We start from the raw sequence: 15,375 nt of genomic DNA, 5'->3' as shown, positions 1-15,375 counted from the left end.
CAGACAGAGTTCAGTGTGTCAAATCGAAGGGCCTGTTGTCCGGGCCTCGTGTAGTCTCTATGGGGGTGCCACACGGTTCAATTCTCAGGCAGACTCTTTTCTCTGTATACATCAATGATGTTGCTCTTGCTGCTGGTGATTCTCTGATCCACCTCTACGCAGACGACACCATTCTGTAGACTTCTGGCCCTTCTTTGGACACTGTTAACTAACCTCCAGACGAGCTTCAATGCCATACAACTCTCCTTCCGTGGCCTCCAACTGCTCTTAAATGCAAGTACCAACTAAATGCATGCTCTTCAACCGATCGCTGCCTGCACCTGCCCGCCCATCCAGCATCACTACTCTGGACGGTTCTGACTTAGAATATGTGGACAACTACAAATACCTAGGTGTTTGGGTAGACTGTAAACTCTCCTTCCAGACTCACATTAAGCATCTCCAATCCAAAATTAAATCGAATAGAATCGGCTTCCCATTTCGCAACAAGGCATCCTTCACTCATGCTGCCAAACATACCCTCGTAAAACTGACTATCCTGCCGATCCTTGACTTCGGCAATGTCATTTACAAAATAGCCTCCAACACTCTACTCAGCAAATTGGATGCAGTTGTCGTGCCTTTACTATCATTAACTGAAGACTTCGTTTTTATCAAAGATTCTCTGTAATTATTATTACGCTTACGCGATTTAACTGATTAATCATGTAACTGTAGCCTAGTGGTTAGAGCATTGGACTAAAAACCGAAAGGTTGCAAGTTCGAATCCCCGACCTGACAAGGTACAAATCTGTCGTTCTGCCCCTGAACAGGCAGTTAACCCACTGTTCCTAGGCCGTCATTGAAAATAAGAATTTGTTCTTAACTGACTTGCCTAGTAAAATAAAGGTAAAACAATTATTTTTTTTAAACTAGGAAGTCGGGGCACCAAGGAAAATATTCAGATTACAAAGTTATAATTTTCCTAATATAACTTTTCAGCTATTTTCATATCTGATCAATGAATTCTTCTTTACCTCACGTTAGTCTCATTCCAAATGTTGTAAATGGTTGGTTATCTGCACGAACCCAGTCTTCACTATGAGTCATCCATACATCAATTGTCTTAAATCATTTATTTATTAACTAACTAAACAATCACAGAAGTGCACAAACAAACAAAGTAAATATGGTTACAAGAAATGATAGGGGAATGTGTCCTAGTGGGCTAAACCGGCATGGTGGCTTATTAGACAAAAGGGGAGTGGGGGTCGACTGAGATGACAACACACGGTTGATAATTATAACAATTTAAATGCTAATCCTTTGCACATGAACGCCCACTCATTCGGGAACAATTGCAATCAATATATATATTTACGCTCAGTGTGTCGTCGGGGTCTCTGTTGAAAAGTTTGTTTCTGTTGGAGAGTTTGTCCGTCCTCTCTGTCGTAGTTAGAATGGATAGTTCAGAGTGACATTCATTCATGTCGTTATGGATAGATGTTTCGGCGGTTGTCGGTCTTCGCGTTCAATGATACCGAATTCCTAGCTGCAGACTAGTAATTAATATCAGACTTGTTTTTATTCTGTCGGTATCGATAGTCTAAGAGTTTAACCACGTGGGATGGTTAAAAGATTCAGCAGTCTGGTCTCAAACCTTGGCCCTCTCGTTATACAACAATTAGATGTAAGCCTCATATCTGAGGCTATTATATAAACAGCGTTATGGTAATGTGGCCGTATTGTCTCCCATGAGTTTCACAATATTGTACCAAATGGACCAGTTCGTAGCTGGATTCTTCACCGATCTTTTATACCTTCACCAGAACATAAATGTTGCTCGGACAACAAGTTCTGTGAGGTGGAAGAAATTCCTTTGTTCTCTATGAAAATTCACTCTGTCTCTATACTGTGGCCATGAGGAGATCATCTCCAGGAATTTACGACCTCTCTCTGACCACAGCAGCCTGGGTGTAGGAGATAGGGGGATGGGGCTTGCTGTACCCAAAGAGGGCAATGTCATGACAGTCTATCACAGTGCCATCCGTTTTGTCACCAAAGCCCCATATACTACCCATCACTGCGACCTGTATGCTCTCGTTGGATGGCCCTCGCTTTATATTCGTTGCCAAACCCACTGGCTCCAGGTCATCTATAAGTCTTTGCTAGGTAAAGCCCCGCCTTATCTCAGCTCACTGGTCACCATTGCAGCACCCACCCGTAGCACACTCTCCATCAGGTATATTTCACTGGTCACCCCCAGAGCCAATTTCTACTTTGGCCGCCTTTCCTTTCAGTTCTCTGCTGCCAATGACTGGAATGAATTGTAAAAATCACTGAAGCTGGAGACTCATATCTCCCTCACTAACTTTAAGCACCAGCTGTCAGAGCAGCTCACAGATCACCGCACCTGTACATGGCCCATCCAACTACCTCATCCCCATACGGTTATTTATTTTTGCTCCTTTGCACCCCGTATCTCTACTTGCACATTCATCTTCTGCACATCTATCACTCCAGTGCTTAATTGCTAAATTGTAATTATATAGCCACTATGTCCTATTTATTGCCTTACCTCCCTTATCTTACCTCATTTGCACACACAGTATATAGACTTTTTTTCTATTGCTTTATTGACTGTATGTTTGTTTATTCCATGTGTAACTGTGTTTTTGTTGTTTGTGTTGCACTGCAGATAATTGACTTCAATTGTATTTATTTATGGCAATGTGATCTGGTCTGCTTGGCTAGCGAGGAGAACCTTTGTGGTCAGTGTTGCCAACTAATTTTCAGGGGAGGTTGCTAGAGGCAGGTCGATTTGTTGCTAAATGACGTGATATCATTGCGTAATAACGTAAAACTGCGTCATTACTTAGCGGCATTATGTAGAATACACAATAACGTTACTCAAATTGACTGGCCATCTCTGTGAAAAATATGATTTGACATTTGTTAGTTTAGATTTGTTTGTTTATCACATTTTTATTTGTAAAAGTAATAAATGCAACACATTTTATATGATCAGATATATTGATTTTTAAACACGACACTTAATTATTGAACGATTACATTTTACTTTTCTTTTTATCTAGTAAACCTACACATTCTGAACAATTATAGTTTTAAGCAGTGTATTGGTAGTTAGTTATCATGCCTGGCTGCAAAAGTGCATTGTGAGTGACGTCAGCAGCAGACGCTCAGCTCGTGCACAGGCAGCTGCAGTCAGCCAACAATGATTTGCAATCTGCAGAAATTGCTGCTGGCTGTGCACGAGCTGAGCGCCTGAGGTCACAACGCACTTTTGCAGCCGGGCACGTGTATTGTGACCGAGTGTGTGACAGAGAAAATCTTGTTTGTGTAATTTAGAGGGAAAATGCGTGCATTTTAGCGTTTAAGTCACTTTTCAAAAGTTACAAATACATTTTTAAAAGTAGCTACATTTGTTGCTAGGTGCCGTTATAAAAAAAAGTTGCCAGGGTAGTCTGAAAAGTTGCTAAATCTAGCAACAAAATTGCTAAATTGGCATCACTGTTTGTGGTAGTCTAAACAGAATCCTTGCGACGTCCAAAAGACGTGACCGCATTGGATTTAAACGGTTTGAGTAGGGTTTAGGCGAGGGTATGCACCGAACATGTACCTATTTTGGGTTTAGGCGAGGGTATGGACAGACCGTTTACCTATTTTCTTCATCATCCGGGTCACGCTCGCAGTTTGCGGATGTGATTCAAACGCGGAAACAACACGTTAGAAATGGTAAAAGATAATTGCCAGGGCTACTAGCCATTTTGTAATATCACCTGTATAGTGTTACTATTTATTTTATAGCCACAAGATAATTTACATTTCTACGGAATAGCTGATACAATTTCGTTAGGGAATCTACAGAGACTAAGTGAAAGCCAGAAGAGTTGCACGAACTCGCTAGCTAGCTAGATACTAACATTACTTAACTAGCTGTAATCCCTCATGTCTGTATGGTAATTACAGACAGCTAGCTATCACACTATCGTCGTGCATGGTTCATTTTATCACCCAGACGGATTATGAAAGGAAACGTAACTACCTTGCCTGACTATCCAACCAGGCTGACCTATAATGCTGTTCTAATAATAGCTAGCCTATAGAACCCCACAGTCGAGGTATCATAATACCCATAAAACCTAGCGGTCAAACAGGGAAATGGTTCCAATTTTCCACCATTCATTGTTTCCCATAGGGTATTTTAGAAACATTTAAAATAAGGGCTGTGTTTAATCTAGGCATCCCCTGGCGTGACGTTTAGATAACCATGTAAATCTCTCAGACAAGGTGACTTGTCAATATATTCAGCTCTACTTTGATTCAAAAATGCTAATTAGCATCAACATAGACATCATGCAATGTTACAAAAAGCTCCTGCATGTCATCTTTAGCTGGCACCTTTGCTAACAGGTACATTTTAAAGACATTTCATTACTTCATTACTACATTTAGCCAACATTAGATAGTTAATCCAGAGATTCTTACGTTTGCCTCAATTTGGCAATCTCCAGATCATCATGGCATTTGTGGTTCATTATGATAGCCACATTAGCAGCTATTTAACGTTTCTTTTGTTAGGGGTAAATACTGGCGAATATATTTATAAAAGTCACTTTGTCCAAGAGAGAGTTACACGGTTATCAAAACATCACGCCAGGGTAAGCCTAAACAAAACGCAGCCCCTATATTAAGTGTTTAGAAAATCCCCTATAGGACAAGTGAACGGCTGAAAAATTATTGGAACCATTTCCCTGTTTGACTGCACACTTTTATGGGTATTATGACTCATATGGTGGTACTTTATTATTATCTCAATAATAGCGTAATACAGTATTTTCTCAGTTTAACCTCACACATACATTTTGTCTTAATTTCTTGCAGGCATCAGGGACAGATCGAGCAGTTGGCATGGGCCTGGTTGGCTTCAGCCTCCTATTATTTACATACTACACAATTTGGGTCATCATACTGGTAGGTCACAGGAGGTTGGTAGTACCTTAATTGGGGAGCATGGGCTCGTGGTAATGGCTGGAGTGGAATGGTATCGAACATGTGTAACTGTTTTTTTTTGTCGCACTGCTTTGCTTTATCTTGGCCAGGACGCAGTTGTAAATGAGAACTTGTTCTCAACTGGCCAGCTGGTTAAATAAAGGTGATTTATTTTTTTATTTTTTTTACATGGGGGCTTGATGCCATTCCATTTGTGCCGTTCCAGACATGAGCTGTGCTCCCCTCAGCAGTCCCCTGTGTGGTAGTTATAGCCTAGCTGCAGATTGTTACACCAGATAATGTGATTTAACTAAAGATTTTTTATGTCCATTACTGGGAGTTACAGGATAGGTACTGTTTGGTGTAGAACAGAGAATTTTTGACCAACCTTGGTGATACTGGCGTCGTTCTCCTGTTTCCACGAATCAACGATTAAGACAGTATTGCTAAGGTTGGTCGAAAATTCTTTGTCCTACACCAAACAGTATCTATCCTGTAACTCCAAGTAATGGATACCAAAAATATTTGGTTAAATCACATTATCTGGTATAACAATCTGTAGCTAGGTAATAGCGTAGAACTGCTATTCTGGTCCAAAATTGGTTTGTGCTGTCTTGCCAACGGGTCCATCCATTTGAATTCAATCATCTTTTGACAGCACGCCTTTTGATTAGAAAAATATTTGCCCATTGTAGAAGTGCTCAGAAAGCTACTTTTTGGGCCTGAATGCCGAAACATTAAAGAAATAAAGATGCTGAAAGTTGACCCATTTTGCATACACCACCATACCATGAGACATACATGTCTTCATCACTGGAAAAGACAAACAGTTGAGATTGATATCATTTAAAAGCTTACAGAGTTAGCAAACTATTTTATCATTTGAGATTTTTTAAATTGAAATTTAAAAGAACATGTTTTAACGTAAATGGTCTAAAAACACCAACTAATTTGTTGTAGTTTAGGCCCTATTTTACGTCATCTAACTTTATTGTGTTGTGCCGGCCATCGGTTGAGACACAACATGCTCTTGAAAACAGGGTGGGTGTCATGTTTTAGCTGATAAATGTACTAAAATGGGAATGAAATTTCAACTTTCAAATGGTACTAGAAAGACCGTTGGAGGTCCACACATTCGAGAATGTTGACTTTGCATTGTAATTTGCAAGTTAAACTCGTTGCCAGAAATCCAATAGAAGATTATGTATTGTTTGTGTCTACTAACTTGTGGGATATTGTACCTTTTCCAGCCCTTCGTGGACAGCGATCATGTGGTCCACCAGTATTTCCTTCCACGGGAGTACTCTGTCATTCTACCTGGGATTGCAGCATTGATACTGCTGCTCTGTGTAGGTGAGTTCTTGAATGCTACATTAGATGGGTTCTAATCTAGTGTTTTGCTCCCTTGCCTGTTCCCTACTCTAAGCCTGTCCATCTAAAAGGACTGGACATACATAGGATATAAGGCATTCTGGTTGTTCACAAGGACCTCCCTGAGCTAGGTGCAGCTGAGATGACCATCTGATGGTCTACAAATCACAGAACAGCCTAACTGGGCATGAACAGATCCATATGCAATACACCCAAATTGGTGAATATGTGGCACCTACAATGGTGGCCAAATATATTGGTAGCCTTGCACTTTTCTGTTTCAAATATTTTTTTTATTAAACACACACAAGAATGGTGTATAGGTATACAAGACAGGTATACAATTCTTATCTAAACATAAAAGAGCATACAGGAACAACAAGACCCAGAGTTCTGGGTGCAGAACAAATAATACAAAACACGACATACAAAACAAGGACACGTAGAAAGAAAGAGGGAAGATGTCCCCCTATTCCCCCCCCTTATTCCCCCAAACCCCCCTCCCAACTGCTCGGGTGGCAGGGCCAGCACATGCTGCCCAAAGGTAGATTAAAATATTACAATTGAGAGTGCGTTAATAAGTACAAATTCACAGCGCCGACTCGTCCAAGTAGGAGAGGAAAGGCTGCCAGATTTGATCAAATGTTGATAATTTATTGTTCAGAATAGATCTAATTCTTTCTAAGTGTACAGTGTTTGCCAATTCACTGAGCCATAATTTGGTAGAGGGCGCTTCCCTCTTTTTCCAAAACAACAAGATTCGTTTTTTTGCCGAGATGAGACCGTACGAGATTAGTTGTTTTTGGGGGTTGGTTAATCCGTTTAGGGACTCAGATACTCCCAGGATTATCAGAAGCGGGTCTGGATCTATTGAAGTCTCAAACTTCAGAGAGGATCCCAAAAATTCCACACCAATAACCATGCAAGCTAGAGCATAGGGCAAAGCAGTGGAGTAGTGTACCCTGCGTAGCCTGACATTTATCACATGTAGGGGATGTGTCAGGAAATATCCTATGCAGTTTAGTTTTGGAATAGTGTAATCTGTGTAATACCTTGAATTGTATGAGACGATGTCTGGAATTAATGGAGCATGTGTGGATATACTCCAAGCTCTCTTCCCAGTCTGCCACCAAGATGTCAGTCCCTAGTTCTTCCTCCCATTTTGCCTTGATGGCATCAGTAGAAGGTGTGCTAACAGATTGAAAAGCATCATATAGACGCAATATCAGTTTATCTGAGGTGGGGCATATTTTTATGCATCCGTCAAACATGGAAGGTTTAGCATTCCCAAATGTTGGGAGGTGTTTTCTAACGTAGTCTCTAATTTGTAGGTATCTGAAAAAATTACTTCTGGGAAGATTATAAGTTTCCCTCAGCAACTCAAAGGAAGCCAAGGTCCCTTCTATGTATAAATCCCCTATGGTACTTATCCCCAACTCTCCCCATCGCTCAAAGGTGTTATCAAGGTTAGAAGGGGCAAAGGAGGGATTCCTGGCGACAGGGAGCATGAATGACATTGGTCTAAGCTCAAAGTGGACTTTAATTTGCTTCCAGATTCGGACTGTGCTATGTATAATAGGATTGTTACAATAAAGTGACATCTCCAGATTGACAGGCGACAAAATCACAGCGCCAATAGAGAAGGGGTGACACTCCTCACGCTCCATACTAAGCCAGCTGGATGCCGGAAGTACGTCATCCAACAAAAACGTAACAACGCAAAGGTTAGCAGCCCAGTAATAAAATATAACATTTGGGAGAGACAATCCTCCTTCCATCTTGGATTTACAGAGGTGTTTTTTACCTATCCTGTGTGTTTTATAATCCCAGATGAAAGGATTGATAATTGAGTCCAGTTGTTTATGAAAGGATTTAGGTATGAATACTGGGATGTTCTGATATAGGTAGAGCAGTTGTGGGAGGAAGACCATTTTAATGGCATTAATTCTTCCGAGCAGAGAAATTGGGAGAGTTCTCCAAAATAGTATGTTTGCTTTGAGTTTTTGTATCAGAGAGGGGAAATTCTCTTTAAATAGTAAGGAGTATTGTTTGGTAACTACAATTCCTAGGTAGGTAAATTTTCCTGAAGATAACTTAAATGGGAGATGTTCTAGCCAGGAGGTATTTTGCGACCGTATGGGCATTAATTCACTCTTGTTCCGATTTGATTTTGATTTGATTTGAATTTATTCTGTATCCCGAGAAGGTACCAAACAAATTGATCACATCAAGAATAGCTGGGATACTAGTCTGGGGTTCTGTTACATAGAGGAGGATGTCATCTGCGTATAGGGAGATCTTATTTAGAGTATCTTTAGTATTATAGCCGTGTATTGCTGCATGAGATCTAATCGTCTGAGCGAGCGGTTCGATAATTAGGGCGAAGAGCATAGGCGACAGCGCACAACCCTGCCTTGTCCCCCTGTTGAGGTTAAATCGGGGCGACAATGATTGGTTAGTGAGTATTCTGGCACAGGTGTTCCTATATAAAAGCTGGATCCAATTTATGAACCTATCTCCAATATTACATTTCTGTAGGACCTTGAATAGATAGGGCCACTCAACTTGGTCAAAGGCCTTTTCGGCGTCAAGAGATATGACGGCAAGGTCCACGTTGGGTAACCTCTGAGAATACATAATATTGAAGAGGCGCCTGAGATTGAAGAATGAGTTTCTGTTAGGGATAAAGTTGGAATGTTGGTTCTGTGAGGAGCTGAGGATTCAACCTCCAGACCCTCTCGTTTGGTACAATGTCACCCAATCTCAGGGAGAAGGTGAGTGGACTGTGGTCCGAGATTATAATATCATGATACATCACATTATAGGTATAGGGGAGTAGTCTAGCATCCAACAAAAAGTAGTCAATTCGAGTGTAAACCTTGTGAACATGAGTAAAAGGAGTATTCCCTACCCGTAGGGTTAGCGATCCTCCATATATCAAATAAGTTCTAATTTTTTATGTAGGTATTCAAGAATTCGCTTGAATAGGAGGTAGGGGTTTGCCGGGTAGAGGATCTATCCAAATATTGGTCTAGCACACAGTTAATGTCCCCTCCAATGACCAGGTTAGTATGGGAGATATCTGGAATCAGGGCAAGGACTCTTTTGAAAAAAGAGGGGTTGTCAATGTTTGGCCCATAGATATTTAGTAGAGTTACTGAGGTAGAGTGGATTTCTCCTATTGCGATCACATACCGACCCTCTTTATCCGCAATAGTGGTTTTATGTAGAAAGGGAATTCCTTTCCGTACCAGAATCGCTGTGCCTCTCGTTTTGGCAGAGAAGTTAGAGTGATACACTTGCCCCACCCACCTACACAAGTCTGCTATGAGAGTTATTCTTCAGATGGGTTTCTTGCAAAAATATAATATCAGACAAGAGTGCTTTCAAGTGGGCTAGGACCTTGCCCCTCTTAATTGGTTTGTTTAAACCCTTGACATTCCAGGAAGTGAATGTAAGCCCCGCCCTCCTCTCGTTTGTAGTTCCTATGGTGGCCTGCATACCATGTAACTTGATAAAAAGGTAAGAAAGCGCACCAAACCATCACGATCAGCATATGTAGCACCTACACCTGAGCAGTATCCAACCCACCCCTCCCCCCTGCAAGCACCTTCACTTCCCACCCTGTTCCCCTAATTTCCCCAACACTTACCCCCCCATCAACCCACATTTAACAGGCATGTACAAACAGGAGAGAAAAAAAAAAGAAAAATAAAAATAATAAACACATTGTCTGGCCGATGCCAAAAAGCACGGCGCGACCTCGAACAAGAGGTAAAACAAAAATAAAATCCCAACTATACGTTCACCTCTCACTATCCTAGAACTTCTACTAACATATGAACTGAGGAGGCTCCCATGAGTTAAGTGTTCAGTTAGCATCTAATAAACCTAAACCGAATAAGTTGCAACTTAAACATATTGTGCATTTAAGCGTCATCCTGGGTCAATCCCAGAGATAAGCAAGATATAGCCTCAAGATTATATTGCTAAGCACTGCCGGTCAAAAAATAAACCATCCGCAACCGACATAGTCAGCCGTACCTTTACATACTGTGGGTCAGGAGATCGGAACAAGGATTTGTTAAATTAAACGTTCCCCCCATAAAAAAAAAAAGTTTAATAAAAAATAAATATAAATATATACATATATATATACACATACATACATACACATACACACATATACACACATACACATATACATACATACACATACCTATATATACATATATATACATACACACACATATACATACATATACATGTATGTATACATACCCACACAAAAAAAATCATATATAAAAATATATATTTAAAGAATATGTATATACATACATATACACATACAAACATTCATACCCCAGAATAACAATCTACACTGATTTAAAATATACACATACATAATACTAAAATGCTAAGAGAAAATAGTAATAAAGTACAAATAGTAATTATATGTACGCACACCTACACAGACATAAGCACTACAGAGGGCTGGTGGGACTCTAGTCGGGAGAGAGGCCCACGGCTAGACAAAGGCAGAACGGCACAAAACATCAACTTGCTAACCAGGTGTCTGCCCCCTCCCAACCATCACCCCCAGTCCCCTGCAAGCAATAAATAAATGGTATGGTAGTAAGAATAATGTAAGGATTTTAAAATAAATAACGAAACAAAACAAAAGTGGGGGAATATAAGTATATCCGTCCGAAGGTGTCAGTGATCAAACCTGGAAGTAAAAAATATGCATCGCTGAGCACAGCCGGGATGAAAGTGAATTTAACGTTAAATGAGAGCTCTGACCACCATCCATTGGTCTGCTCAGCGTCTTACATGTTCGGTAGCCCTTGTTGAGCCCGTTTAATACGTTTTCACCCAATATGGTATAGTATGGATTTGAGTCCATGAGCAGACCCTAACACGCAATAACTAGGCACTCTAACCTGTACGGGGGATTGGTGTATATCCCCGGATAAACTTCTCTGCGTCCAAAACCGAGGAGAGCCAAATCTTCTCACCGGAAGGCGGGGTAATTCTTAGTCTTGCAGGGAAGAGTAAGGCTGGGCGAAGATGGAGTTTGTAGAGTTTGGTCATGACATCTCTGTAGTCGGCGCGATGCTTTGCCACATCGGGCGCATAATCCTCATAGACATGGAATGGATGCCCTTTATGTGACAGGTTGCCCCTCATTCGAGCTTCACGCAGGATAAGATCCTTGGTCTTGAAACTGTGACAACAGATGATTACTGGGCGAGGACGTTGGCCCGGCACTGGGACAAGGGAGCGATGTGCACGGTCCAGCTGGGGATCCGAATCCAAAACATCCGATCCCATTGCATCCTTCAATAGCTTGGCGAAGAAGTCGGTGGGGCGAGGGCCCGCCTCTACCCCCTCTGCCAGACCAACAACGCGAAGGTTATTACGTCTGGATCGGCCCTCCAGGTCCACCACTTTCACAGAAAGCCTCTGCACACTATCCTGCAATGACGTGCATAGCTTCTCTAACTCGTCGATCCTACCAGCGTTGAATTCAGAAGCTTTCTCAAGGTCCACAATACTCTGGCCATGCGAAGCGACTGTTCGAATGATGCTCTCGATTTTGGTGTCCAGTTCAGCAATAGTGGCCTTAAGATCCTCAGCTATAGCAACACGTAGCTCCCCCAAAGCCCGGGTAAGTTCTGTAAGTGTCACGTTGTTGCATGTGCCTCCCGCCATGTCTGTCTCGTTATTTAGTGGGGAGTAGGCCTCCGCTGTGGATTTATTGTCCTTTGGTCGCTCATTGCTCGGCATTTTCATATAAAAAGTTACAATCTTGTATTAGAAAGAAACGTTTGTTGTAAAAAGTGCCATAAAGTAGGTTAAATTAGATTATTTCGCAAAAAAGTTGCAGGAGCCTCTCACGCACAGCCGTTCACTCCAACATGCTAGCTCCGCCCCCCTCACTTTTCGTAAATAATTCCCCATTTCTTCTAAAATAAGTTGAACTTGGAAGATAAAAAACATTGTCTCCACACGTTGTTATTGGATTGTCACATGGCAGAACCATTTTTTGGGGGGGAACTTATAAGTTCAAAATGTTTAGTTAAGAAAATTTAAACAAATGACATGGACACAATTTTTGGCACCCAGGAGCTAATATTTGGTTAAACATCCTTTTGCGAAGATAACAACAAAACAAAGTATTTTAGCCATCTATGAGCTTGCTATACCTTTCTACTGGGAATTTGGCCACCTTTTTTAGCTGCAAATGACTCCAATTCTTCAATGTTTTGAATGTTGCCTTAAACCAACTGCTGTTTTCAGATTTCCCCAAAGGTTTTTGATGGGATCCAGATCTGGATTCCTCGCTGGCCACTCCAGAACATTTTTGAATGCTTATTTGGTTATTGGTAAACATAGTGCTGATGTATTGCCAAATTTTGTTTCATTGGTCTACAGAACATTTCCCCAGGATTTAGGCATGTTTAGATGGGATTTTACAAAGTTCAAATGGTCTTTCTTGTCTCTTTCAGCATTGGAGTCTTCCTATGTTTACCAATGACCAAATTAAGCATTCAAAGAAAAGACCAACCTCCCTACAATCAAACATGGGGGAGGTTCACTAATGCTTTGAATGCTTTGCTTTGATGCCTCTGGTACTAGGGGCCTTGAACGTGTGCAAGACATAATGAAAACAGCAGATTATCAAGGTGTTTTGGAGTGCATTGTTCAACCCAGTGTCTAAAAACTGGGTTTCTGTTGAAGGTCGTGGGTCTTCCAGCAGGACAACAACCCAAACACACATACATTTTTTTTTTTAAGCCCCCAGGAATGGTTCAATAATAAACACTGGACTGTTCTGGAGTGGGCAGCGACTGCTCCAGATCTGAATCCCATCCAAAACCAATTTTTTTTATATAAGGGAAAGGGAGATACCTAGTCAGTTGTACAACTGAATGCCTTCAAATGAAATGTGTCTTCCACATTTAACCCAACCCCTCTGAATCAGAGAGATGCAGGGGGCTGCCTTAATCAACATCCATGTCTTCGGCACCCAGTGAACAGTGGGTTAATTGCCTTGCTCAGGGGCAGAATTACTGATTTTTACCTTGTCAGCTCGGGGTATATGCCATTTGTTTACATTTTCTTAATTAACATTCCCCTCCCAAAGAAATGTTGGTTCTGCAATGTTGACAATAGAACAAAGGTGTGGAGACCAAACTTTATTTTTTAAATTCAACTTATTTTAGAAGAAATGGGGAATTAATTAAGAAAAGTGCAAGAGTGCCAATATATTTGGCCACCACTGTAGTTCAGTCTGGTCTTGATGAGAACAGCGACCTTATTCTTCTCGTTTTAAGAGTAACCACAGATATTCTCCTCTCCTCAGGTACCTTCATTGGCGTGGTCACCAGGAAGAACCGCAAGCCTAAGGTGGACTAAGAGGGATGGTGTCACAGAGACGCTGTCAGACGGGTCAGGATGTAGCGCTAGTAGTTATGCTAACAGTAGCTTCACTAGAACCTCCCTGGTCCAGCGTCTTGCCTTACATTCCGTTGGGAGAAATCAAAAATAAAGTCTGGCTTCTCTCTGACAGCTGATGAAAACATCTAATGACTGAAAGACATAAGACAAGACTTGAAGAGCTGCTGTACACCAACACCTATCCCTTCTCCTTATTCAGACCCACAACCTTGTGGTTGGCAATGCATGTCAGAGATTGACATTAAAGCCTGAAAGGCACTTGCCCACCGGGCAAGTCAGAAGTCTTTTTTTTGGTTGCCAAAAGATTACGATCACTTCCCTGAAAATGTAAATTAGTTATTTACACACAAACTGCCATTTATGGCCTGCCTGTCACCTACACATAGGGAAGGAATCAGATCAGTACTGGAATTCTTTGTATTTTGGTTGTTATCAGTAAAAACATTAATAGCAGGCTCAACTTGCCCGACTGCCATAAATGCCATAAATTGTTTGTCTTTTGTGTAAACAATGGGAATGAACCAGAAAGATCAGCTTTAGGCAACTGGAATTCTTTTCAGTTTGATTTCTAGATGTATTTATTTTTCGTTACATGCCCATTGGGGCAAACTCAGAGCAGGCCAAACTTGTGCAACTGCTCACTTCACTTGACCCAGGCAATAGGGCAACCCTTAATGTCAATCCCTGCATGGCTGCAGATGCTATATTTATCCTTAAGGAGCATTGTCACTTTGCCAGGGATACAAAATTCAAAAGGCACTCGCACATCTGAGCAATCCAATTTGCAGGTGCATGGCAACAATTGAACAAGATGAAGGAAAAAGGAAACTGCACACTGCTCTTGATAGTATCACTGATCTTTAATAAGCTTATGCGTGAGGCCTTCGTCAGAGCTTTTGTGAATAAAAAAAAAATTTGAACTCTTATGTAGACCTAGCCCCACCCACATCTCTTCCACACATCGAAGGGGGTTGGAGGCAAAGGAAAAAAAGGGATGAAATCGATGTGTCAGTATTCACTTTCACTGTATGTGGTCAGCCCTAGATAAAAACCTGGCTTCATAATGTGGAGAAGAATTAGATTAGCTGATTTTGTGGAGTACTATATCAGATTCGATCAAAGTTTCACTGGCATCCCATTTCACCACATTTTGGATGTCTTTTCAGGCACTGTTTTAAGACTTAAAGATTTATTTTGAGTTCTTAGTTGCTAAGAATGACCAATGTCAATTGTATAGTTAGTAACTGTAGTCTTCACGGACTGAAAGGGCCCAATTGATATCCAAGCATATTTATTATGTCCACACAAGCACTTGGTATTTTAAATAATCATTGTGGCAAATTAGGAAATCTGTCATTCTTTTAAATACCATTAAGTGCTTGGCTAGTTCAAGTACAAGATAACTTAGCATCTGATATGATGGACGATTTTCTAAAGTCTGTTGAGCAAAACAAGGTCTAAAAATGTGGATGGTGTATAGGGTTAAAGGTCCTCTGTATTCACAAAATAAAATGTTTATATTGATAATTCTCGCACAATTCATTCAGG

At 41.0% G+C, this 15,375-nt stretch overlaps 1 protein-coding gene across 2 annotated transcripts; it reads left to right on the top strand.

Moving 5' to 3' along the window:
- The first annotated feature begins 3,354 nt into the window (after positions 1-3,354).
- dpm2 (dolichyl-phosphate mannosyltransferase subunit 2, regulatory) lies at positions 3,355-15,354 on the top strand. 2 transcript variants are annotated; one of them, XM_024381700.2, is made up of 4 exons: positions 3,355-3,735; positions 4,885-4,974; positions 6,243-6,345; positions 13,733-15,354. In XM_024381700.2, exons 1-4 carry the CDS (start codon positions 3,733-3,735, stop codon positions 13,783-13,785), a joined length of 249 nt encoding a protein of 82 aa, XP_024237468.1. In that variant the 5' UTR covers positions 3,355-3,732; the 3' UTR covers positions 13,786-15,354. The 2 variants fall into 2 exon arrangements, with proteins under 2 accessions (XP_024237468.1, XP_042158544.1); XM_042302610.1 differs by lacking the exon at positions 3,355-3,735 and adding an exon at positions 3,751-4,037.
- The last annotated feature ends 21 nt before the right edge of the window (positions 15,355-15,375 follow it).

Source organism: Oncorhynchus tshawytscha, linkage group LG20, assembly GCF_018296145.1.
Source record: "Oncorhynchus tshawytscha isolate Ot180627B linkage group LG20, Otsh_v2.0, whole genome shotgun sequence".
In the NCBI taxonomy this organism is placed as follows: domain Eukaryota; kingdom Metazoa; phylum Chordata; class Actinopteri; order Salmoniformes; family Salmonidae; genus Oncorhynchus; species Oncorhynchus tshawytscha.
This window is presented reverse-complemented; position numbering and strand designations above follow the sequence as displayed.